The sequence below is a fragment of the Hirundo rustica genome, chromosome 11 (genome assembly GCF_015227805.2).
Source record: "Hirundo rustica isolate bHirRus1 chromosome 11, bHirRus1.pri.v3, whole genome shotgun sequence".
Taxonomy (NCBI): Eukaryota; Metazoa; Chordata; class Aves; order Passeriformes; family Hirundinidae; genus Hirundo; species Hirundo rustica.
This window is the reverse complement of record NC_053460.1, coordinates 6288684-6312701: the sequence shown is the minus strand read 5'-3', so window position 1 is coordinate 6312701 and position 24018 is coordinate 6288684. Positions and strand designations below refer to the sequence as shown.

General features: G+C 58.0%; 3 protein-coding genes across 4 annotated transcripts; 2 read left to right on the top strand and 1 right to left on the bottom strand.

Annotated features, from left to right (window-relative positions):
- Positions 1 to 434: 434 nt before the first annotated feature.
- USB1 (U6 snRNA biogenesis phosphodiesterase 1) lies at positions 435 to 4830 on the top strand. Its single transcript, XM_040075793.1, has 8 exons — positions 435 to 538; positions 651 to 802; positions 932 to 1115; positions 1639 to 1692; positions 2696 to 2801; positions 3444 to 3527; positions 3789 to 3889; positions 4018 to 4830. Exons 1-8 carry the CDS (start codon positions 435 to 437, stop codon positions 4214 to 4216), a joined length of 984 nt encoding a protein of 327 aa, XP_039931727.1. The 3' UTR covers positions 4217 to 4830.
- Positions 4831 to 6060: 1230 nt separating this feature from the next.
- On the top strand, positions 6061 to 11124 carry MMP15 (matrix metallopeptidase 15). Its single transcript, XM_040075623.1, is given in 11 exon segments — positions 6061 to 6096; positions 6098 to 6169; positions 7286 to 7434; positions 7683 to 7805; positions 7915 to 8222; positions 8454 to 8615; positions 8737 to 8960; positions 9078 to 9216; positions 9460 to 9610; positions 9727 to 9842; positions 10059 to 11124. Coding segments are annotated over 11 exon segments (1917 nt in total). The 3' UTR covers positions 10496 to 11124.
- A 6338-nt stretch (positions 11125 to 17462) lies between these two features.
- Positions 17463 to 23985, bottom strand: CFAP20 (cilia and flagella associated protein 20). Of its 2 annotated transcripts, XM_040075738.2 has the most exons (6): positions 23820 to 23963; positions 21566 to 21645; positions 20387 to 20498; positions 19859 to 20047; positions 18637 to 18747; positions 17463 to 17762 (listed from the first exon to the last, which is right to left on the bottom strand). In XM_040075738.2, the coding sequence occupies exons 1-6, from the start codon at positions 23901 to 23903 to the stop codon at positions 17757 to 17759; spliced, it is 582 nt and encodes a 193-aa protein (XP_039931672.1). In that variant the 5' UTR covers positions 23904 to 23963; the 3' UTR covers positions 17463 to 17756. The 2 variants fall into 2 exon arrangements, with proteins under 2 accessions (XP_039931672.1, XP_039931671.1); XM_040075737.2 differs by lacking the exon at positions 17463 to 17762 and having other exon boundaries at positions 18628 to 18747; positions 23820 to 23985.
- Between the last annotated feature and the right edge of the window lie 33 nt (positions 23986 to 24018).

Genomic DNA, 24018 nt, shown 5'->3' with positions numbered 1-24018 from the left:
CGGCGCCCCGAGGCCTTCGCCGCCGCCGCGCCGGGAGGCCCCGCGGAGGGGTCGGGTGTAGGGGGGGTCGATGCCCGCCCGGGGCCGCCCCCGCCCCGGCGAGGCGCACACAAAGGGCGGCGGCGGCGGCCGGGCCGCTCACCTGCGGCGGGAGAAGGCCTCGCCGGCGGCAGGGCCGCGGCCTGCGCGCTGCGCCCGAGCCCCGCGCTGGCGTGGAGGCGGGAGCCGGGAGGGAGGGAGGGAAGGAAGGCAGCGAGCGAGCGGCGGGCGGGAGCGCCGCGGAGGGAGCGGAGCGGGCCGGGCCGGGGCGGCCGCGGCGGCGGCGGCGGAGGAGGCGGGGCGGGCGCGGCGGGTGCTGCCCCCTGCCGGGCCGCGCCGGTAACTGCGCGGCCGCCGCCACCGGGGAGCGGGCCGTGGCGGCGGGGGCGGCGGCCATGAGCGCCGCGCTGGTGGGGTACAGCAGCTCCGAGGAGGAGCAGGAGCCCGAGGAGGAACGGGGGGACCGGGGCGGCGGCGCGCAGGGGCCGCCCGGGGCCAGGTGGGTGCGGCGGGGTGATGGCGGCGGCCGGAGCGCGCGGGAGGCGGCGGGAGCGCGCGGCCTTCCTCCTCCTCCTCCTCTTCCTCCTTCTCACCCCGCTCCGGTCCCGCAGCGCCGGCCGCCCCCGCCTGCCCGCGCCCGCCGGCCTGCCGGGAGACCCGGACCCGGAGGAGGCCGTGAGCGATGACAGCTCCCGGCACGGCGGCCGCGTGCGCGGCTTTCCCCACGAGCGGGGCAACTGGGCCACGCACGTCTACCTGCCCTGTAGGTACCGGGGCCGCGGTCGGGGTGGGACGGGGACCGGGACCGGGATGGGTTCGGGGGGATGGAGGGACGGAACTGCGCCCCAGGGTCCCGGCGGGGATGCGCGGCCCTGAGGGCGCTGCCCCGCAGACATTGCCCAGGAGGAATTCCTGGAGCTGCTGGAGCTGCTGGTGTCCCGCGCCCGCACCTACGTCCCGTCGCTGGCTGCCATGGAGGAGTTCCACCTGAGCCTGTCGCAGTGCGTGGTGCTGCGCTACCACTGGATAGAGCCCTTCGTTCGCTCCCTCAGGGAGCGCCTGGCCGCCTTCCACAGGTGGGTTTGGCAGCGCCCCGGGAGAGCGCTCCTCACGCCCCTGCTCTGCCTTCGGGATCCGCGTTTTGCCAGCATCCACGCCCTGAGGTGTCCCTGGCAGCTGGTGCTGGCAGAACATTAAAGCCCTGGGGATTTTTCCTCACTGCCTCGGGATCTGGCACCAGACACGTCAGGTTTTGGTTTTCCAGGATCAGGGCAGAGCTGTGCCATCCCCTAAACCATGGATAGTTTTGTTGCTTTCATCTGGCTCAAGAACCAGCTGAGCATCAGCTGCCTCAGGGCTTCTTTCACTGTCCAGGCTTTGGAGGGCTGGGAACGGGAGGGGAATTAATTAATTTGAGCCCCAAAAGGTTCTGGTTGCACCAATTTGGTCCGATTGCAGCATACATTTGCCTGTATCTTTCCATGGCTTGGTAACAGTCCTGGCCCCTCCTCTTTTTTTTTTTTTTTTTTTTTTTTTTTTTTTTTTTTTTTTTTTTTTTTTTTTTCCCCTGGTGCTGAAATAGGATCTTTCTTATTTCAGATTCTTCTGCGTGGCTGACCAAGTGAAGGTTTACACCAACCAGAACAAAACCAGGTGCGTGCATGGTGGAGCAGCCTGCCTGCACCAGGAGAAGTCTGAGCAAGGTGCTGGGTGGATGGAAGCATCCTCCTGCCTGTCCCACGGTTGGGCTGTGTGACAACACAGTATGTGATCACCTCCAGATCATCTCCAGACGTTTCACACCTTTCCCCAGCCATCTGCACAAATTTTTAGCTTTGGCACTGATTCTCTGCAATCTTTTGGTGTCATTAGCTGGCGTGCACAGCAGAGTGGGACCACCTCTTTTGGCAGCAGTGTCTGTCGTGAAATTGTAGTGCAGGTCTTCCAAGAGCTGGAGAGAAATAGCTGAGGTGGTGCTAATTCTCCTGGGCGTCAGCTCAGAAGCCTGATTCCAATGGAATGCAATTAAGATTTTTTGAATGTCAAAGCGAAGGTGGTTAAAACTGTGAAAAGTTGCTGAATCTGGCGGGAAAGGCAACCCAAGATAGTCATGGGTAGGAAAAAGTGGATATGGAACCGGGGTGATACTTGAATCTTCTGCTTTCCTCCTGAAGGGGAAGAAATGATGACTAAATGACTCTAGAAAGTGTCATCCCAACAGTCCTGGAGGAGGTGCTGATCTCTTTGTCACATCTCTCCAGCTTGGTACTTCCCATTCCCTGCTTCCTCTCACACCGTAAAACCTCTCCAGCAACTTCCACTTTTTTAGTGCAGCTCCTGCATGAGTATGGCACTCGGCTGAAATTCCCATCCAGTGCATCCTTTGCCTGGAAAATTAATTTTCATGTCCCAAAAGGTACTGGGTTAATCTAGTGAATCTACATAGTTTATCATTCAGTTCTGCTTCTCCCTGCTACCACATCTTCTGGTTTTCTTCAGAATACAATCATCATCCCTGGGTGCTTAAACCTGGCGTTCCTCAGATTTTCTTGTGTTAGGGAATTTGCCCAGTAGGAATGCAGGGCTAGCTGTTCTTACAGCTGTGCTTTCTGCAGTAGTGAAAGGGTGCTTGTTGTCTCTCCTTGCCTTCCTTTAGGACCTTTATTGGCTTGGAGATCTCTGCTGGGCATTTCCAGTTGCTGGAGCTGGTCTCAGAGGTGGACGGAGTTCTAGAGGAATTTGACCTCCCCACATTCTACAAGGTGAGGCGTTTCCTGCTTACTTCCCTGCCAGTCTGGACATGCTGGCTGGTTCCCTGTGAGATGTTCACTTAAGTAAACAGGAGCCAGTTGCAGTGGCTGCCCTGCTGTGCCTGGAAGCAGGGTTGTCCTAGGATAGAATGGGCACTGTGGGAATGAGGACAATCCTTGTGTCTTTGCCTTGGGCAGCTTTCTTGCGCATTAGTCCAGCCTTTTTGCTTAGCATTAGCTTTGGGGACAGGTTTGGGATTTTGAAGGGCCAGACCCCAGTTTGTCTGTCTCCAGAGCTGAGCAGGGAGCTCATGTGGGTTATTCAGAAGTGACCCATGTACCTGCTCCAGGACCAGTGCTGAGAGATTCTCCCACAGCTGCAGAGTTGAGCACAGGGAGCCTGGGAACCAGGCAGCCTTGCCCACTGATGTCCTAAAGGGCTGGGCTGGGAATCCCAGGACTCCTCTTGTCTCCAGCACTGTCCAGATCAGCTCTGCACCTCTTGAGTTGGCAGAGGGGACTCCCAGCTTTGGGATCCTCCAGCCTCTGTGATCCCAAACAGGGCGGCAGCATCATGTCAGATCTCCCACTGTGGCTCTGCATCGAGCAAAGCCTCCTTTAGCCCTGGCATTCTTATCCTTGTTTTGTCTTCAGGACCCATCGTTCCACATCAGCCTGGCCTGGTGCGTGGGGGACCTGTCTGGCAGGCTCGAAGGGCAGTGCCTGCGGGAGCTCCAGGTGGGTCCCCAGCTGGTGTGGAGAGCAGGGGGAGGGCAGAGCTGGCGTGGAGAGCGGGAAATTCTCTTCACCGAGCAGGACAAACCTCACTGGGCTGAAAGATGGAAAGCTTTTTGGGGGAGTGTGAGTTAAATCACCCTCCTGAGGGAAGTCAGAGGCTTCCAGCTGAAAATAGCTTCATCTGTGACTTGCTTCAGAGAGGGAGCTGCCATCTCTGGCAGATCCACCCTCCTGGTACTGACTCCTGCCTCTATTTTCCAGGACATTGTGGATGGGTTTGAGGAGTCAGCATTCCTGCTGCGCATCCAATGGGAGCAAATCCGCTGCAAGTCAGGGAACAAGTACTTCTCCTTCCCCTTGAGGTAGGGGAGAGTGGGGCTGTGCATTTTGGAGCTTCGAAGAGCCTGACGCTGGAGCAAGGACCGTTGTGTGGCACAGCTCTGGGTGGCGTGGGCTGTCACGCACCTCCACGCTCTTCGTGCCTGCTCAGCGTGTCTGCGGTGTTTGTGGCCTCGAGTTGGGCCATTTCCAGTTTGAGCTGCTGGCTGAAGAAAAGCGTGTTTGTAGCAGATTTCATCCTCGCTGCTGGATGTGCTGCAGTCAGCATCGGCGATTCCAGACATCCCACGGTTGCTAATTTTGCTGATTTTTTAAAAACAAGAAAAAAAAAAAATCTTCAAAAGCCATAGATGCCTTATGGGAAGGAGGAAGAAGGTAGCGTGGGAAGCTGCTACTAAAGGGAGAGTGTCTCACGCAGTGGGAAGTAGCACTGCCAGATTGTTGGGAGGCTTTGGGCATGTTTTGAGTAGCAAGAGGCAAGGACGTGGAGCTGGATCCTCTTCCCTGAGTGTTTTCCTACTGTGAGCCAGCTCGGACAAGCTCCTGAGTCATGTTGTGTCCCTCTCACACTGCTGCTGCCTCTGTAGAGACATTTCAGTGTCTGATCCTTTTGCCAAACAACAAGAATTGCTGCCAGGTGTGGCTGAGCCCTGGAATGGACAGTGTGTCAGTGTTTGCCTGAGCTGGGAGGGCAGTGCCCACAGGTGAGTCAAGGGGTGGTGGCTCCTGCCCAGGCTCCACACTTCTTTCCCGTGTGATCAGCACCCCAGGTGGATGATGACCCAGGGGGTCGCAGGCTGGACATTGTCCCTTGGGAGAAGCTCCTTTTTCATCCTTTTGTTCCTGCGGGTTGGTCGCTGCAACTTCTCAGGTAGCTGGAACATCATGTGATGCCCTGAATCTTTTATTCCATGTCTGTCCTGGACTTCTGAGCAGTAAAAACCTGTCTCCTCATGTCATAAAATTGTGTCTGTGTGTATTTCAGCTGTTTCCCCTAAGACATGCACAACTCCTGCAGGCTTCACGTGAGGCCACGTCTGCAAGTGCTCCTGTGAGCTCCGTGCTGCCTGTCCTGGCACACGAGAGTGGCTTTGTCTGTGGGAACATCTCCATACAGTCGGGATTTGTGTCCCTGGGAGCATCGCAGCCAGTTGCAGCTGCCAGCAGCCTTTTGAAGTCCTTAACAAAAAAATCTGTTAAGTCTTTAGCCAGTTAGTTTCCGCGATGGGGATCTGCAAGATAAGTTTCTTTTGGGGGAAGGAAAAAAACAAACAAAGGCAGAGATATATTTAGCCCCTGGGGATTTCAGTGAAACCGGTTTCTCTCAGGTTAATGCTCAACCACCAGCCCCAGCCGGGCCTGGCACAGCACCCGGTTGTGTAACACGGGGTGTCAGAGACCCCCGGGACAGAGAACTGTGGCTGCGGGGGGGAATGTTGGGGGATGTAGCGACCGCCGGCGGGGCCCGAAGGGGCGGGTCCGGCGGCAGGGCCCGGTCCGGCGGCAGGGCCCGGTCCGGCGGCAGGGCCCGGTGCGGCGGCAGGGCCCGGTGCGGCGGCAGGGCTCGGTGCGGCGGCAGGGCTCGGTCCGGCGGCAGGGCCCGGTGCGGCGGCAGGGCCCGTTGCGACGGCAGGGCTCGGTGCGGCGGCAGGGCTCGGTGCGGCGGCAGGGCCCGGCCCGGCGGCAGGGCCCGGTGCGGGGGCGCGGCCCGTGCTGGAGGTTCTTGCCGCGGCCGCGCCGCGCACACACGTGCGGGGGGGCGGCTCCGCCCCTGCCCGGCCAAGCCCCCGGCCCGGCCCCCGCCCCCCGCCGCGGCCCCGCCCCGCCCGCTCCCACCGCTCCCCGCCGCCGCTGCCGCCGCCGCGCCCGCCTTCCGCCACCCGCTCCGGTTGCTCCCGGCGGCGGGCAGAGCGCGGCAAAGGGCAGCCGAGCGGAGCCGGGGCCCCGCCGCGCCGCGCCGCGCCGGCCGCCCATGTGCCGCGCGCCGCCGTCCTGACCTCGCGCACAAAAGGCGGGCCGGGAGGCGACGGGCCGCGCCTGGCAGCGCCGCCCATGCACCGTGCGCAGCCCCCCGCGGCGGCTCGGCCCCAGGGCCATGAGGGCGGCGTAGCTCCGACACCGCCGCGCTCGGCCCGGCCCGGCCCGGCCCGGCCCGGCGCGGCCGGGGGCAGCCGCGAACCGGCGGCGGCGCGGAATGGCAGCGGGGCGCGGCGCCCCCTGGCGGGCGGGCGGGGCGCCTGCCGCCGCTCGTGGTGCTGCTGGTGCTGCTGGCGGGGGCGGCGGGCGAGGAGATCAACGCCGAGGTGAGCCGCGGGCCGGGGCTCGGGCACCCCCGGCGCCGCACCGGCACCTGCGGGCCCCGAGCGCCGCCGGCCGCTGCAGGTGCAGGCGGGGCGGGCAGCGCGGGGGGGGGGCCGGGTCGCCCCCCGGGGGTGGCGGGCGACGGGCGCGGGGAGGAAGCGCTTTGTGCCCGGCGGGGGAGGGGGTGAAAGGGCTTTTGATAAAGGCTCTGCTGCGCCGCCCCGCCGGGAGAAGGGGAGTTGGGGGGTGGGTGAAATTAATAGGTTTAATGTTGGTAAGAATTAAAATGTTAAGCCATTTTTTGAGGGGGGGGGGGGTGTTGAAAGTGATAGGAGAAGAATTGGGGTAGGGAAAGGATTGCAGAACCTGGAGAAGAAGACTTGGAAAAGGAAAAAGGCTTGGAAGAGGAATGAGATTTGGAAAAGGAAAAAGACTTGGAAGAGAAATAAGACTTGGAAAAGGAAAAAGAATTGGAAGGAATTTAGAAGAAAAGTTTTAGGGATTAAAAGGAAACCCCCCCCTAATTTTGAAAATAAAAGTGAAGAATAAGAGGAAAAAGGAAAGTTACAAAAGGGTAATAATAAAGATAAAAATAAAATGCAATTAAAGCAGACAAGAGGAGGCGGAGGCTGGGGCAGGAAGGAAGAGCCCCGGCGCGCCCCAGCACCCTCCTGCCCCCCGCCCTGGGGCTGCAGCCCCGCAGGACAGAAGCCCCATTGTGGGTGCAGGCTGGGGTGGGGGTCCCAGGCGTCACATCCCTCAGCAGCTCCCAGGGGACACCTCCGGAGGAGGATGGGGACGAGCAGCCCGCGGACAGCCTGGCCCCCTGCCCAGCTGCCTTGTCCCTGGAGTCAGGGCATCCGGCAGCAGCCCCCCGCGATCACTGGAACCCCCACCTTTCAGGGCAGGGCAGGGACCCTGTGCCCTGCTGCCGCACCGCTCTCTGCTCGGGGGTGGCATTTTCTGCTGGCAGCTGGCACTGACCCCTGTGAAGGGACACAGGGCTGGGGTGCAGTCAGGCAGGGGGACGGATCCTTCCCCTCTGGGTGTTGGGGAGCTCCAGGTCCCGCCGTGGGGCTGCTCCGTGCCGGGGCTGATGTGTGGCTCTCCCGGCGCAGGCATGGCTGCGGCTCTATGGGTACCTGCCGCAGCCCAGCCGCCGGATGTCCACCATGCGCTCGGCTCAGACCTTCTCCGCGGCGCTTGCCGAGATGCAGAAGTTCTATGGCATCACCGTCACCGGTGTCCTGGACGAGGAGACCAAGGCGTGAGTTTCTCCATTGTCCCCTTGCTCAAGCAGCTGGCAGCTCTGCTCTCAGGCTCTGTGGTTTTCCCTGGCAGCCCCAGGGCTCTGCCGGCACCTGGAAAAGTGGGTTCCCCTTTGGAGGTGCTTCTCCCCTTTTGGAGGCTGCACCTCTGCAGCCAGGGTATTGTCCCTGCTGGCTGTGGGTGCTGTAACTCCTCAGGGACCTTGGCTGCGGTGGGCTGAGCCCTGGCTTGGTGTCCTCCTGGCAGGTGGATGAAACGTCCCCGCTGTGGGGTCCCGGATCAGTTTGGAGCACGGATGAAGTCCAACATGCGTCGGAAGCGGTACGCGCTGACAGGGCGGCGTTGGAGCCAGAGCCAGCTCACCTTCAGGTACCCAACACTGCCAGGGCTTCTCTCCCTGCAGCCCATGGAGAGCCCTGGATCCCCTTGGGGAGCGAGTGCTGCTCCAGGCCTTCCCTAGTGAATCCTGTTTCCCCAGCATCCAAAACTACACGGAGAAGCTGGGTCGGTACCACTCGTACGAGGCTGTCCGACGAGCTTTCCGGGTGTGGGAGCAAGCCACGCCGCTGGTTTTCCGGGAGGTGGCCTACGAGGACATCCGGCAGAAGAGAAAGAAGGAGGCTGACATCATGGTGCTCTTTGCCTCTGGATTCCATGGAGACAGCTCTCCCTTTGATGGCCTTGGGGGATTTTTGGCTCATGCCTATTTTCCTGGCCCTGGCATGGGGGGGGACACGCATTTTGACTTGGATGAGCCCTGGACACTGGAGAATGCGGATGTGTCTGGTGAGTTGAGGGCCAAGGGGGTGGTAAGGTGACCAGAGGAGCCTGGTGTCTGCCTGAGCTGCAGGTGGGGGGCTGTGCTGGTGTGGACAGGAGTGGCAGGGAGAGCAGGTCCACCATGGGTGATGCAGGCTGATCCCACTGGAGCACCTCTGTTGCAGGGTGCTGGGTCCAGGGTCCACCTCATGTATCATGTCCTCCACCCCCTCTTGCTGATGGTGCCTCTCCTTGCAGGGAACAACCTTTTCCTGGTGGCTGTGCATGAGCTGGGGCACTCGCTGGGCTTGGAGCACTCCAGCAACCCCAGTGCTATCATGGCCCCCTTCTACCAGTGGATGGACACAGAGAACTTCCAGCTGCCCGAGGATGACCTCAAGGGCATCCAGCAGCTCTACGGTGAGGAGCTGGTTGGGGGATCATCCCAGAGGTGGGATTCTGGGCATGTGTGTGGGCAAACTGAGGTACAGGTGCTGCTGGTGTGCATCACCACATCCCTTCTCTCACCTGCCCGATCCAGGTACCGCAGATGGGCACCCTCAGCCCACCAACCCTTTGCCCACCGTGACGCCCCGGAGACCTGGCAGGCCAGACCAGAGACCACCTAAACCTCCCCCTCCGGGGAAACCAGAGCGACCACCCAAACCTGGCAGCCCAGACCGACCTGACCAGTATGGCCCTGACATCTGCGATGGGGACTTCGACACAGTGGCGGTGCTGCGTGGGGAAATGTTTGTATTCAAGGTACCTGCTGGGACCCCATTCTGCCCCTTCCTTGGGTCTCTGGGTGGGAGGATCTCCCAGCAAGGTGACTGTCCCTGTGTCCTCCCCATGCTCTGCCAACACCCTGTTTCTTTCCAGGGCCGGTGGTTCTGGAGGGTGCGGCACAACCGGGTGCTGGACAATTACCCCATGCCCATCGGACACTTCTGGCGGGGCCTCCCTGGGGACATCGATGCTGCCTACGAGAGGCATGACGGGAAGTTCGTCTTCTTTAAAGGTGGGCAGGGAGGCTGGATGGGAGATCTGAGGTGGAAACGAGACCCCAGTGCCCCCCACAAAACTGCTGAGAGCTGGGTGGCTTCATCCCATCCTGACCCACCTCCCCAGCCAGAGCTGCCGTGTGATCCCAAGGGGTCGGGGTGGCCACAGGCATCTACCACTCTCCCAATCCATTTGTGCACCTGCCACAGCAGCTGGGCAGGACCTTCTCATCCCCCTTCTCCAACTCTTTCCCCTCTAGGTGACCGGTACTGGGTCTTCCGAGAAGCCAACCTGGAGCCTGGGTACCCACAGCCCCTGGTCACCTATGGGCAGGGCATCCCCTACGACAGCATTGACACGGCTGTCTGGTGGGAACCCACGGGACACACCTTCTTCTTCCGTGGGGACAGGTCAGTGTCTGTGGGATTCTCCCTGCTCTGCTGCCTCCTGGTTCCTGTCAGGGGGACAGTGTTGGGCAGTGGGGACCCCTGTGCTCCTCACCTACTCCGCTCCTCCCTCTCCCCAGATACTGGCGCTTTAATGAGGACACACGCTCAGTGGACCCTGGGTACCCAAAGCCCATCTCTGTCTGGGTGGGCATCCCTCCCTCGCCCAAGGGAGCCTTCCTCAGCCCAGACGCCTGTAAGTAGAGGAAAGGGGTGGGTGGTGGTGGGGGTCTCGGGGATGAGATTATCCCTCTGATAGCCTGGCCACATATGGAATGGACTTGGGGAGAGTGTCTGGGAGTCGGTCACGAATCCCTTTCCTGAAGGGTTTCACCAGTCCTGGAGCAAAACCTGCTGTCCCAGCATTCTGTGCCCACAGACTTATCCCTTGTCTTCATCTTCTCTCCCCCAGCCTCCACCTACTTCTACAGAGGCACCAAGTACTGGAAGTTCGACAATGAGCGTCTCAAGACAGAGCCAGGCTATCCCAAATCCATCCTACGGGACTTCATGGGCTGTCACACGGAGCTGGTCCCAGACCCCAATCCCCGCTGGCCCGATGTGGACCGACCCCCCTTCAACCCTGATGGGGATGGGGGGACTGAAGGTGAGGAGGAGGAAGAGGAAGATGAGGATTACAACGACGGAGATGGCCAGCCAGGCAGGGATGTGGACGTGGTGGTGCAGATTGACGAGTACACACGCACCATGAGCGTGGTGATGGTGCTGGTGCTGCTGGTGCTGCTGCTCTGCATCCTGGGCCTCATCTACGTCATCGTCCAGATGCAGAGGAAGGGCGCACCCCGAATGCTCATGTACTGCAAGCGCTCCTTGCAGGAGTGGGTCTGACCCTGGCTCCCTCCCCCAACCGCCCCCGCCACCATGGTGCTAAGATGGACCTGACACCCCCTCCCCTTGACCCTCACCACGGCCTCGGCCCCTCTACCCCATTGTTGCTTGATGGCTCCAGCCTCAGAAAAGGGGGGATGCCCAACCCCCCCAGCCCCTCCAGAGCAGCCGGGCTGGGACCGGGGATGGCCATGGGGGGGCTGGAGGGCATCCAGGCCCTGCCTGCTCCCTAGTGCCTGTGCGTCCCCCTAGCCACCCCTCAGGCTGCCACCCATCACGTGCCTGCATCTGCCATGGGTCCCTGCAGGGCCCTTTCCTCCTGTGTGAGCCCGCTGCAGCTCGGGTGGTGAGTGGGCTGGGGGCTGCTCACAAGTGCTGCGGGCTGGCAGGTCTCAGCCGCTGGCACCTGCAGTGGTGGGGAAGGGAGGGCTGAGCTCGTGGCTATGTTTCCTGTTGAACCACGGAGATACAGGGATGTGGTGCCTAAGAGTTGGGAGATCCCACCTCCGCTACCCTGCTGGGGCTCAGCTCAGTCCGGGCCCTGCTGAAGCCCTGGAGCACGTGGCCCTGTGGGCAGGGCAGTGGGCACGGCCGCCTTGTATGTCCATTAAACGGGTCGGGTGTGTGGAGAGCTGTGGTGCCATCGTCCTTCCTGACGCGGGGCTGCCCTGGGAGGGATTGGGCAAATTTCGTGGTAATGGGGCTCCTCTTGGGGGGTCTCCCTGCACGGCACCCCTAGGGGACAGGGTGCCATGCTAGGGGATGCAGGGAAGGGGCCAGCATGGCCAGCGATGTCCCTGCCCTGGGGCTGCCACTTTAGGGGGTCAGCTAAAGCAGCCCCCCCACCCCCACCAGCGGACAGAGCGGCCTTTCAGCAGCTCCCAGGGCAGTGACAAGGGCCTCGCTGGGAACACAGGGTGCCTTGTTTTCCCCCGGCCAGCGCTGCTCTCAGCCCCGGGCGGCCGCCTCCCTTCCCCGTGCAAGGGCCGGCAGCAGCTGCGGGACCCTCCTGGAGCCACTTCACAGGGTGCTTCAGCTCCCCGTCCCCACGCGGTCCTGGCGAGTTTCCTGGGGGGAAGGGGTGGCCATATCCTGTCTCACCACCGCTGTCTCGGCAGAGGAAGGCAAGAGGAGTCACGACTGCTGCAGAGATCAGGGAAATAATCATGGGAGTGGGAAAGATTAGACTGCAGGGGTAGGAAACTGGCTTTATCTGGGGAAAAATGTTGCTCAGCCATTAGTGGGAAGAAAAACCCAAACTACGGAGGCGGTGATGGAGGTAGTGGTGTCCCTGCCTCTGCTGGTGCTGTCATGATCCCAGGGGTGGCAGCCAGAGCTGGGTTTGCTCTGCAGGTGCAGCCTTGGGGTGGGCAGCAGAGGCCTGGCACAGTTGCTGCACTGGTGGGGAGGCTGGTTGGGCTGTGCTGGGCAAGGGGGTTGTGTGAACCTGACCCATCCCTGTGGGGATGACCCTGTGGAACTGGGGAGCCAACCCCATGTGAGAATTGACTCCAGCCAGAATCCTTGCTTCCTCCAGCCTCCCCTGCAGCAAGACCAGGGCCAGCACTGTTCCAGGTACCTCTGTCTTGGTGTACCCCTGACCTGCTCCTCTTGCCCTGGTGCTCCAGATACTCCTTTGCCCTCATCCCCTTCCAGCAGCCCTGGCGGGTGGGTGGGAGGGTTCCCCCACTTCATGGATGAGGATGTGAAGCCTTTGTGCTTCCCCCATCCTTCCCCCTCCCCAGTGCCCAGAGCTGCTGGCTCAGTTCCCAAATGCTACAACCACTTCCCAGCACTGAATTACCCTGAGCTGCCCAGCCACTCGTCAGACGCTAATTACTGTAAAAGGGAAGGACTGATGCTGGCTCTCACCCCACTTTCCTGGTGTTGGGGGGGAACCCTGTGGCCTGAGTCACCCATCAGCCCCTGCCCTAGCCTCCATCCCTGCCCACACTGGGCAGTGATTTCCAGCCATGAGCCGATTCCCTGGAAAACGCGTTTGGCTCAGACTCAGCACATCACTGCAGCCAAGCGAGAAGTCAAAATCAGGAACAGAAAACCCCTGAGGAATTGGGGGGAGTGGGTGGAAAAAGGTCTCCAAGTGGCTCAGGGCTGTTGTATTCCATCAGCCAGGCCTTGTTAGGTCACATTCCTTGGCTTTTAACTTCTTTCGGTTCAGTTTTGACTGTTTTACTCAGATTTGTGCTTGTGTGGGTCTTTCCCAGAGCTGAGGGAGGAAACCACAGCTCTGCTGAGCTGGGAGCCCTGCCATGGGGCATACTGACACTCCAGCCTGTCCTGAACCGGGGCCAGACAGGCACCAAGAGCCACCAAAATCCATGAACCTGGCCAAAAGGCGAGGCAGGAGAAGAGCACGGCCGGGATTCACTCTCCCCACCCCCGCAGAGACTGCTCCAGAGCCCAGCGCAGATGCATTTCCCACGGCAGATGCATTTCCCACACTGGATGCACTTCCCGCGGCAGATGCATTTCCGACAACAGATGTTATTTCCCACGGCAGCAGTGTTTCCCTTCTCTCCTGGGGGTTTCAGAGGGCTCGACGGGGTGCAGGGCTGGTATCCCAAAACTTGGTTACCTGGAAAGACGCCTGGCTCGCAGGGAAAGCGAGAGCTGGACAAGGATGCCCAGGGCCAGCTGCTCGTGGTATCCCTTCCGTGGCAGGGGACTCCTTGCCGGTTCGGGGTGGGACAGGAGCTGGGAACAATCCCTCAGCGGGAATTTGGATGCTGGGAGCAGAGGGCCAGGCCGCCACACTTGGTGAGCTGGGACACCACTTCCCACCCCCTCCCGCTTTTCCCCGGATGCTGCAGCAGAGCCGGTGCCAGGAGCCCGGGGCCATCTGGAAACGCTCATGGACAGCAGTAAGGGACCCGCTGGAGACAAAACCCAGCATTTCAGCAGCGCCCAGGCTCTGCCAGAGGCTCCTGCGCTGCCCTGCACAGTGGGGTCAGCTCACCTCTGGCCTCCCGTGGGTGTGAGAGCCCAGGAGCGGCCGGCAGGCACCTGCAAGGAGGGAGTGCGAGTCCGGCTGAGCCTGGCCCTGGCAGGCACCGGCATGCCCCACCAGGATCCACTCCTGCCAGGCAGCTCCCTGCTTCCCAAAAATAGGTTGGAGGAGCCCGATCTGGAAAAGACCCTGCGAGCTCAGCGTCCTCCAGGCCCTGCTGCGCTGGGGTGTGCGTGAGGGGGTGACCAGGGCTGGCAGGGGCTCTCTGCCTGATTAGCACCATCTCAGGAGAATCCTCCTCTTCCTCTGCAAGCCAGGGCATCATCCCCTGTTCAGCGCTGAGGAAAGGACCCGGAAAACACAGAGGAAGCCGGGCTCGGTGCAGAGGAAGAACTGGGGCTGGGATACAGCGAGCAGCGGCCGGGCGGCTCAAGGTCGGAGGAAACAATGCTGGGGATGGAGGGAAGGGTCGCGGGGCCCTGGAGGGGTTGAACCTGCTGCGGGCAGGGCGGGGGCGGCGGGGGCTGCCCGGGGAGGGCTCGGTGCCAGCACTGCCCCACTGAGGGTGGGATGCACCCACCAACCGCACGTGTGTGCGGGGCTCCTGCCCCTCTCCTCCCCTCGCACCCTCCCGGGCAGCCCCCAGCCCGCTCCCAGGGGTGCTGGGACCCCTCATCTCACAGAAAATCATTTCTGGGGCTGCACGAGCAACACGTGAAGCGACGGTGAAGCAGATGGGCTGCAGGTCTGCTTCGGCACACCTTGGCATCCTTCATCTTCTCACCTCTAGCGGCTCTGAGGCTTTCCCCACTGCATCCCAGGTTAGCTCTCAGGGTGCACAACTGTTCCCTTGTCCAAACAAATCGTGTTCGGGTGATCCTGTTTTGCAGCCTGCCAGGAGAAGCTCTCACCCCTCTCCTGCAGGCGCCAGCAGGGCAGGAACATCAGCTCTGTCTGCATGCAAAGTGGCCAAAGTCCCCAGTACCGTCACTTGGTTTTCCTGGGCGGTGGCCAGTGGTAAAACTCAAAATAAATATTTCCCTTGCCTCCAGCACTGCCTGCCCAACATTAGACAACAGCTGCAAAGGATTAACATCGCCCTGGAGGTGTAATCCCTCTATAAAGATGACAACATTTGGCCCAAGACATCCAGAGAAGATGCAGAATGGACAAGAAGCAGAGTTTGGCCCAGATTTTTTTGATTCCTGCTTATCCCTCTGTGATCACAGCTCTGTGCTTCTTTGTCACGACTCACTTGATAGGAAGGTCACAAAGTGCAAGGGGACAAACACGGGCAGGGACAGAAGCTTGTATCAGTGTCCCACCACTCTGCTGAGCTGGACACTCACACCGGATTCTTCTGCCCCGGCAGCAGAGCAGATGGAGAAAGCTTTCCAGGAAAACCCCATCGCCTGCTTGCCCTGCCAGCAGCTGCCACCTGCCCAGGCAGAGCCACTGGAGCCTTGGGATGTCCCAGCCCTGGCTCACACCACAGTGACTGCCAGCTGCTCCAGCCCAACCTGCTGCTGCTGGCCCAGCCCAGGGGAGGTCCCTTGTGAGGAGCTGCAGCCTGTGCACTCACCGTATTCCAGCACCCAGGCTTTCAAAGGGAAGCTTTGCCTTTCGTGTAGAAAGCAGCTCCCAGCACTGAGGTCCTGATCAAAGTGTCCAAGTGCAGAACCTTGCCCCCGCCAATGGAAGACAAAGGTGAAAAGCTGGTGCAGAGAAGGAAAACTGATCTTTCGGTGGGTCCTGCTCTGCCCTGGGCTGAAACCAGGCCTCCCCACAAAGATTCTTTTCTCTCCCACCAGACATGATCTGTAACAAGGACTTAAGAAGGAAGGAAGGAGCAGGCCATGAATGAGGAGATATTTAAGATCTTTTCTCCACACGCTGCCTGCACTGAACTGGGACTCCCCTCTGCCCACCCCCCATACTCAGCTAGGGCTGCCCTGGGAGCAGGCAGGCAGTAGCCATCCATGACTCCCATCTCTGCCCTCACCTCCTTCCTGCACTCCTCCACTGTTTCCATGTTGGAAGGATGTTGCACCCCAGCCATGTCAAAAGCCATAACCAAAGGAGTAAGAAGCTGGGCGCTCCACCTCAGGAGTTTTGCTTATGCACATTTAGGAAAGGGCTGCCAACAGGATGTCTCTGACCTTCTGGCCCATCTACCAGCAGCATCCTCTTCTCCCACAGGGAGAGCATCCAACTTCACCCACCTTCAGTGAGATGGTTAAAGTTTTGATAGGAGAGAGGGATTAAAAGAGAAGTATTTTGGAAGAACACTCTGCGAATCACCAAGCATCTGGCCCTAAAGGAAAGAGCCAGTATCTGATGATGCTCCACTTTGTGCAACAAGTAAACAGGAAGATTCAGTATTTTGTTTTGTATTTAAAAATACACAGGAGGTCCATATGGATGTAAGGGCTTGTGGCTGGGAGTTTATTCCAGCAGATCCGCTGGCACAGCTCCTAGAGGTCGGGCAGGAATTGGCAGCAGGGCCCATCTGATCTCTGCAGAGGCAGCCAGCTTGGGGCCTGGGGGAGCCCAGCCCCTCTTAATGCATTAGGGCTGGTCACTGAGGGTGAGCTCAACTCCTCGAGGACAGGGGGCAACTCCAGCACAGGCCCCAGCAGGGCAGGGAAAAGCAGCAGCAGCTCCTGCTGAGTGTTCGGCTGCCAAAGACTGCCAAAAACACATGGTGTTGAGCAAGGGCTTGCGGGAAAGGATGCACATTTTACCGTGCTGGGTTCTGATGGATCCACTCAGCAGCTCCCCCAGCTCTGGTAAGCTTTGCAAACATGGAGAAAGCCTTGCCATGGACTTCATTAAGGCCGACCCTTGGCACACGATCCAGTGCGATTCCACTTAACGGATCGACTCCAGCCAAGCCTTGACATATGTCAATGCAAGATGGATGGTGCTTTCTCATGTGGGTTCCTTGGCTGCGCTCCTTAGAGCCAACAAGCTTTTCAGCTGCTAGAAGAATTGCAAAGGTCTTCTCCAGAGAGCCTTCTGCAGGTGCAGTCCAGCCCCACGTGGCAGCACCTCCAGTTCAAAGCCCAGCAGCTCAAAAGGTGCAGGTAAGGCAGCTCTGTTACAGGTGCACAGAGGTGCAGAGAGAGGATGCACAGACATGCCAAACCTTTAAACCAGGTGGGGTTTCAGTTGCCAGGATTAAAGCCAGAATCTAAGGCAGATGTCCCCCAGCAGGCTCTCCTCCTCCTGGGACAGCAGCTTTGTTCTACAGAGCAATAACAGAAGTGAAGTCTTCCCCATTCACTGCATAGCCCAAGGAAGGATCAGTCCCAGCCTTTGGTACCTGCCCCTGGAGTACTGATGGGGGGTTGGCCCCAGGCAGGAAAGGCATCATCTACTCCCAGACACACCCCATTACTGATGGAGTCTCTGCCCTCCCCTTCACAAGCCTTTCTACAACAAAGGCAGATTGGTTTGAGGCAGGGAAGGGCAGCTTCAGCACAGGAAAAGACTTCCGCTCCTGTTATGCTGCTTTGCTAAACCTCCCCTTTGATCCCTGGGGAAAGGGACAGTTTGGCAGCTGGAAGGCTATTGTGTGCCTCATGCTGCTAAAGGCTTGGTTGAGAGCTGCAGTGAGTTGGTAACTACACGGCCAACAAAACTGTGCCCCGACAGGCAGGTAAGCCTAATTTGTCACTGCTAGGGAAAATGGCTTCAAGGAAAAAGGGAATGAAAAATTCCTTTTCATGAACAGCATGAGTTTTTGTCATAATACCACAAACTTCATGAATTGGAAACAGTTTCTGTCTTGTCTGTGGAAACCTCACTATTTTTCCTCTCACCAGACTGCTTCTGTTTGCTTCTGTACTATCCCTTAAACAGTGAGGGTGCTGATCAAAGTCAAGTTCAGAGGCAAATTCTAGCATCTGGGCTCTCAAAGAAATTCTCTGGCATTTTCTGAAGCACTAAAATGTGCAAGTTAAGGATCCATCAAAGGAGGAAGAAGACAGAAGCAGATTTACAGAGCCAAATGTTTAATAACTTTTCAAGAACAAGTATTACATCCATATTTAGAGCATATATAAGAGATGGAAAACAAGGAAATAAAAAATAAAACTGCTGACTTCAAGAGGACACACTTAACTCCACAATGCCTGCTGAATCCCCTCTTTGGAGGCACAGCAGCCACTTTGAGCAAGACAGGACCAGGTACCAGGCCACCTGCACAGTTTAGGCTCAGCACTTTAGGAACAGACAGGAAAACTCAGACTCTGTACAATTTGCACGCCAGCATCTCTTCCCAACGTGGTGTTATTGCTGGACAGAGCAGGGAGAAGAAAGGAGACACTTACAAGACTTGGCAGCACAAGACAACAGTACTGGGAGGGCTCCAAGCACTCCCCAGACACCTCTGTGAGGCAGTGACAGGTTCCCCAGAGATGTTACCTACACTTATCACTGCCTTCCACCTCCCACTATGATCAGCCCCCAACATCCTCCCTCAGCAGCTTTAAACTTTGCCCAGGAATCTTCTCTGCTAAAAGAAGCATCTGCATTGGGACAAGCTGGCCCTGGCAAAGAAGGTGCTTTCTCACAAGCCACAAAATTGCTGCATGTTGCTCAAGATCTCTCAATATGCCAGCATGTTCACTCCTCTCCCATCACTGCAGGAGCAGAGCTTGGCATCTCCTCCTGAGGACAGCCATGGTGTTCCCCCCTCACGCCACCACCATTTGCACTGGGCAGGAAAAAGATCAGAGGGGACTCATTTTGGGCTAGAGGGACATAAACAGCACCTCTCCTGGGAGACAAATGTGGAGCTGCAGCTGCTCTGAAGAGCAAAGTTGCTGAGCTGAGTCATGGATGAAAGCTCTGGAGAGATGCCGGGAGCTTGCAACTGCCCTGAGTCCTTCAACACAACCAGGGAGGACATGGGGAGAGCTGAACAGCTCACCCTGCTCCTAGATGGGAATGACAATTTCCATGTGTTTTGGCAGGAAAGCTACAGAACAAGGCACCCCAGACAGACTGCTCACCCTGGCAACAGAGAGGGTGCTCCCTGGCTGGTGGCCAAAGCTGGCAAGAGCTCTGCTGCCAGAAGAACCTCCGGGTTGCAAAGGCAGCAGGAGAAGGCAGAGGAATGGTAGTCTGGCTCACTGCTCTCCCACCCTCCTTCCCACATCTAGCTCACCTTGGCCTTGTTCTGGACAGGCAGATACAGCTTGAACTCGGCTGGGAGCTCATCCTCTGAGTACAGCCGGTCAGAGAAATACACCCGTCGGATGCGACAGTTGGCGTGGATCTGAGAGTCAAAACAAAGAGTCAGTCCGTCTTCCACATCCAGCTTTGGTGTCATGCTGCAACATGGATTCTTTGGCTCAGCAGCTGGAAATCTACCTCACTGTCTTGTTTTTTTGAATCTGACAGGGCATCAGAGAAATGTTGGTCTGTGCCCTCTGCTTTGCATTAGATGCTCTCTCTAGGGACAAACACTTACTTGAAAGATTTGGCTGAGCTCTGGCGTCTCTGCCAACTGAGATCTGCGTTAGTTGCTAATGGGGATTCTCTGCTGTTAACTGACCTCTGCGTTGCTGGAATCAGCATTTGCCAGAACACCCACAGCCTCAGCCTGCTGCATTTTTAACACGCCCACTTCAGGGCCTCCCTGAGGTCAGGAATGAGCCTGTCCAGTCTGTGCTGCCTCCACTATCAGCTGGCAGCAAAGGGGTTGCTCTGGTCCCCTCATGAGTATGTGAGAAGGCAGACAACCCTCAGCTTACTGCCTGCACCTCAGGGCAATCCTGCAAGGAACTGCAGCACTCCCCTCATCCTAAGGAAGAGGCATGCTCCATACACAGACATTCCTCAAAATAACACATCCCACTGGACACTGTGAACATGACTCCCTAGCACATGGAACAAGTTCCATGCCCTCTGCAGGAACAAACACTGCATCAGCTCTGTTACAAGGGACTCAGTGCAAGCAGGGTCACTCCACCACCACTAGGAAACATGCTTGACCAGGGGTATGAATGATATGTACACCATGCGTCTTTCCCATCCAGGCTCCCCTTCAGCCAGTCACTGTCCTGCCTATCTGGACAGTAAGGCAACACACAGAAAATTCCCAGCAGAGCTCCACCTTCATGGCATGCCACAGGGAACTGCAACTCTCACCCTAACCAACAGCCAGCCAGAGAAACAAATGGGAAATGGGCTCTTTCATCTTTTCATCTAGACAAGTAAACTGAGGCCTCAGTCAGGCCTTTGCTCCCATTCCACAGCGCTCTGCAAAGAGCAGGGCTGGCAAAGGAGCCACGCAGGGCTAAAGCCAGATTCCCATCCTGCTGTCCCAGGCAGCAGGAACATCAGCAGCCGTTGGTTTCCCAGGGCAGGCCACGGCCGCTTCTCACCTGCACTCTCAGGGTCTCGATGTAGTTGGTGCCGTAGGCGCGGCGCGTGAAGTCGGACAGGTTGAACTGGATCTGGTTCCAGCCGTCGTCCAGCCGCATGGGCATGGTGCAGATGAAGGGCTTCACCCGAGTCGTGCTCTGGTAGTTGCTCGCCCGGAAACGCCGTCGGACGTTCTTATCATCCAGCACCTGGGCAAGGAAGGCAGGCTGCTCGCCCAGGTGCCAGGCCCCCGACTCCCCAGGACAGCGCTACCCGTCTCCAAGAGGGCTCTCTACTCCCACCTCTCCATTCCACAGCAGAAGTCATTTTAACACAGGAAACAGACCCATTTTCAGGAATAGCAACAACGTGTTCGTGAGCTGACTGATGCCCCCATACCAGAAGACCTGACACACCACATGGCCAAGAAAGCAAAACTGTTTTGGGGATCACTCACTGCCTGGGACAAGTTCCAACACAAGACTGCAGGCTCTCTGGCGCCTTCCTCAGTGGTCCCTGGAGGGGCCTCCCCACTGCACACTCCTCACCTGCACTTCAAAAGTGAAGTATTTTTTCAGGTTCTTGATGATCATCACTAGGAAAGGTAGTTTGATGCCCAGGGTCTTCTTTGGGTCAGCAGGGCACGTGATGTACGTGGTACTGAGAGGTGAGAGAAAAACACTTTAGGATCTCACACAGCACAAAGTGCACAGCCCGAGGTAACCCAAGTCTCTCCCTTGGCCCAAAGCAGCCTTGGAGGACAGGCAGAAATAGATAACTGTAATCATAAGATCTCAGCAACAACCAGCGCTTCCTGTAACAGGAGGAAGAGTTTCAGAGGTAGCTGCAGGCAGAAAGAGATGAAAGACATAAAGAATGCATCTCAAATTGCACTTTTCTCACCCAGGGCATGAAACGCCTTCCTGGACAGCTTCACCTCCCCAATTTCAAGGCCATGTCAGTGCTGTTTCTTAACACAGCCTCCTCCTACCCTTGACTGAACAGGCAGAGCTCTCCAGATCATGGCAGAGGCCCTGTGTGCTCTATACGGCTGGGAAAACAGAGGTCATGGGCCCTAGAAGTATACGTCACGCCTGGCAAGTTCTGTATCAACACTTGGAGAAAGAGAAGCATTGGCTCAGTCTGTCTGCAAGAGAGGAGCCTCCACTGCCCTTATAAGGAGTGCCCTGCTCTGAATCACCCCTGGAGAAGCCTTGGAGACTCTGAGCCCGCTCAGAGCTGGCGTCTGTCTCCCAGGGCGATGGAGACAAGGTTGCTAAGAGAAGCTCCATAAGCAACTCCCCTCATAAATCTCCCTTTGATCTTCCTGCTGTAGGGAGAGCAGCCATCAAGTGAGGAGAACAGGCCCAAGACAATAGAATAGACAGTGCTGCTTTTTCAGTAACTGGCAGTGTTGACTGAGGCTGGGTATTAAATACCGCTTTTCTTCCCTTCAAGTGATGGACAAATAATGGGATTTTATTTTTTTATCCCTTAGCCCCACTGAGAATGAGAGTGAGAACTCTACAGGCACATCCAGGGAAAGGCACAGCACACTGCCACAGAGGAGTATCAGTGATATGACCCAGATTCTTCAATTTATTGACAAAGGCATTGTCATCACATTGCTGTAGTTTGAAGATGATGTCTGCTGGACACTGACATCTTTCATTCTGCTTCAGGGCAGAGTCCTGTTCCCCCAGAACAGCAGAAGAGGCTTCTCCTACCTGACATTTGTTCCTTCAATCTCCAGCACCAGTGACTGAATGTCATTGTCCGTGATTCGCTTGATGTGACCATTGCGCACCTGGAACAAGAGTGGGGCAGACAGTACAGACGTTACTTGAGAGGGAAAAAAGACCCACGTGCAGCTCCATTAAAAGAAGGAGTAAGACCCCAGGAGGACCCATCTACATCCTCTTGGCTCCTACTCTCCTGGACTTTGCTGTTTCCAAGGCTTTGATCACTGCCCCAGAGTGCCAGCAAGTGTTTATGGCCCAGCATGCTGCACGTACACCAAGTGCAAGACTTCCATCTATCAAAATACACTGCAGTGAACACAAGGGACTTAAGCCTCATGTCAGAGAGGGCCAAATAAACAAACATAAAAGAGTAAGAGTCAAACTTGAGTGCAATGAGGGGTAAAAACAAGGACAAGCAGTACAGGGGAGCCACCAGCCAGCCACTGGTCACCAAGGGCACTTGGTCTGTGCTGCTGGGCGTGGCTGACTGCCTCTGGGTAAGGGCTGGACACTCACACACTCAGGAACACTCTTACACTGTCCACCAGCACAAGCAGTGCACATCCTACTAAGGCCAAAAAAATATGTTTTTCCCCCATGTTACAAAAGCTTGAGATATTCCCTAAGATCTAAAAAAAGCAGAAATCACAGCCTGCTCATTCTTTTTGCAAAGTTAAGAAAGTCTACATTAGGACAGCTGTAAGCCCAATAATCTCAGGCATGCGCCTAGGGCACGGGAGAACATCAAATAATGTTTCCAGTTCTCACCAAAATGATAAGGGCATTTCATGCACTGCTGAAGAGAGCAGGGCAATCCTCACAACAAGCACACCCAAGGTGGCCATGCTTCATGCAAGACAGACTAGTGCAACTGAAAGGACCACTGCTGACATTTGCCCTGCAAGCAGAGCTCCTGCTGGCCACTCATGGGCCGCACAATCATAACAGCATCACCCTGAACAGGACAATTCACGTGGGAAGGTGCCTCCAGAGGTCTCCAGTCCAACCTCCACCTCCAAGAAGGGTCAGCCCAGCCTGCTTAGAGCTTATCCAGTCTGGCAGCACTCTACATCCCTTTATCTAAGAGTCTTTAATGCGTCCCATCCTTGCATCATCCAAATAAGCTGTTGATCCTTTTTTAAAGTCACCAATATTTGTGCAAAGGACAGATACACACACAGGCAGTGTGAGGCATCCCAGTTCTTCACAAAGCTACACGTGTACCCCACTGATGGGAAACAGGATGGGTCTGTGCTTCCTGTCCCCCTTCTCGCAACTTGTAAATGCTCACACAAGCCCACTCAGGTCAAACATCACTGCTGTATGAACTGCCTTGAAGGCTTTCATTCCTGCTGAAACCACAAAAAAATCAACAAGGCTCATGCACAAGCAACCGAATACACGTTGTAGCCTTGGTCTCAGAGGCTGTAACAAGCACTTTGCAAAATCACTAAACTATGGATGGTTTGTGATGGGGGGAAGCAGCACAGTTCAACATCTCTAAACATCCTGAGGAGGGCTCCTTGATGCAAGATAACCCGGAGAAGGCACTGGGCCCTGAGCGGAACCCCTCTAAAAACTGACAGGAGGGAGAAACAAAGTGATGAGACATTCACAACTTCTCCTACACCCTATAAGCCGCCATACAGCTCACTTTTGCATGCCTTTGGCAAGCCTGTTTGAAAGGTGGCTCACGCACCAGAGGAGACCCGCACCTCAGCCCCCGCGGTGGCCACGGGGCCTTGGGCATCCCGCTGCCTATGGCCAGTGCTGGACACTGCTGCAGCTTCTGATGGCGGGCGGGCTCTACTGCCCAGCAAAGGCAGAAAATACTCATAATAACGCATTCCCCTCAAAAACACCCCGAGGGGCCCGGTACACCGGCCACGGGGCGTCCCGGTAACCAGTACCCGAGAGATGCCGGTATGACGGGGCTCCCGGTAACTCGGCCGCTGCAGCTCCGGCCCCGGCCGGAGAGCGGCCCCACAGGTGGCCGGAGAGCGGCCCTACAGGTGTCCGGAGAGCGGCCCTACAGGTGTCCGGAGAGCGGCCCCACGGGTGTCCGGAGAGCGGCCCCATGGGTGTCCGGAGAGCGGCCCCATGGGTGTCCGAAGAGCGGCCCCACGGGTGTCCGGAGCGCTCCGGAGGCTGCCGGCGGCCCCGGGCCTGGGCCGGGAGGCTGAGCCGAGCGGCAGCGCCGCTCCCCGGGCCGCTCCGCTGCCCGAGCCCGTCGCCTCACCTTCTTGTCCCAGATCTGGAGCGGTTTGCTGCCGATGCTGTAGAGCACCGAGAGGAAGCCGCTCTGGAAGGTGTTCTTGAACATGCCGGGGCCGGGCGGGCCGCGCCGCGCCGCGGCCGCCGCTCTGCCTGGACACGGCGGATCCCTCCGCGCCGCGCCGCCGCCGTCACCGAGGAACTACTTTGGGCGGCCCCGGATG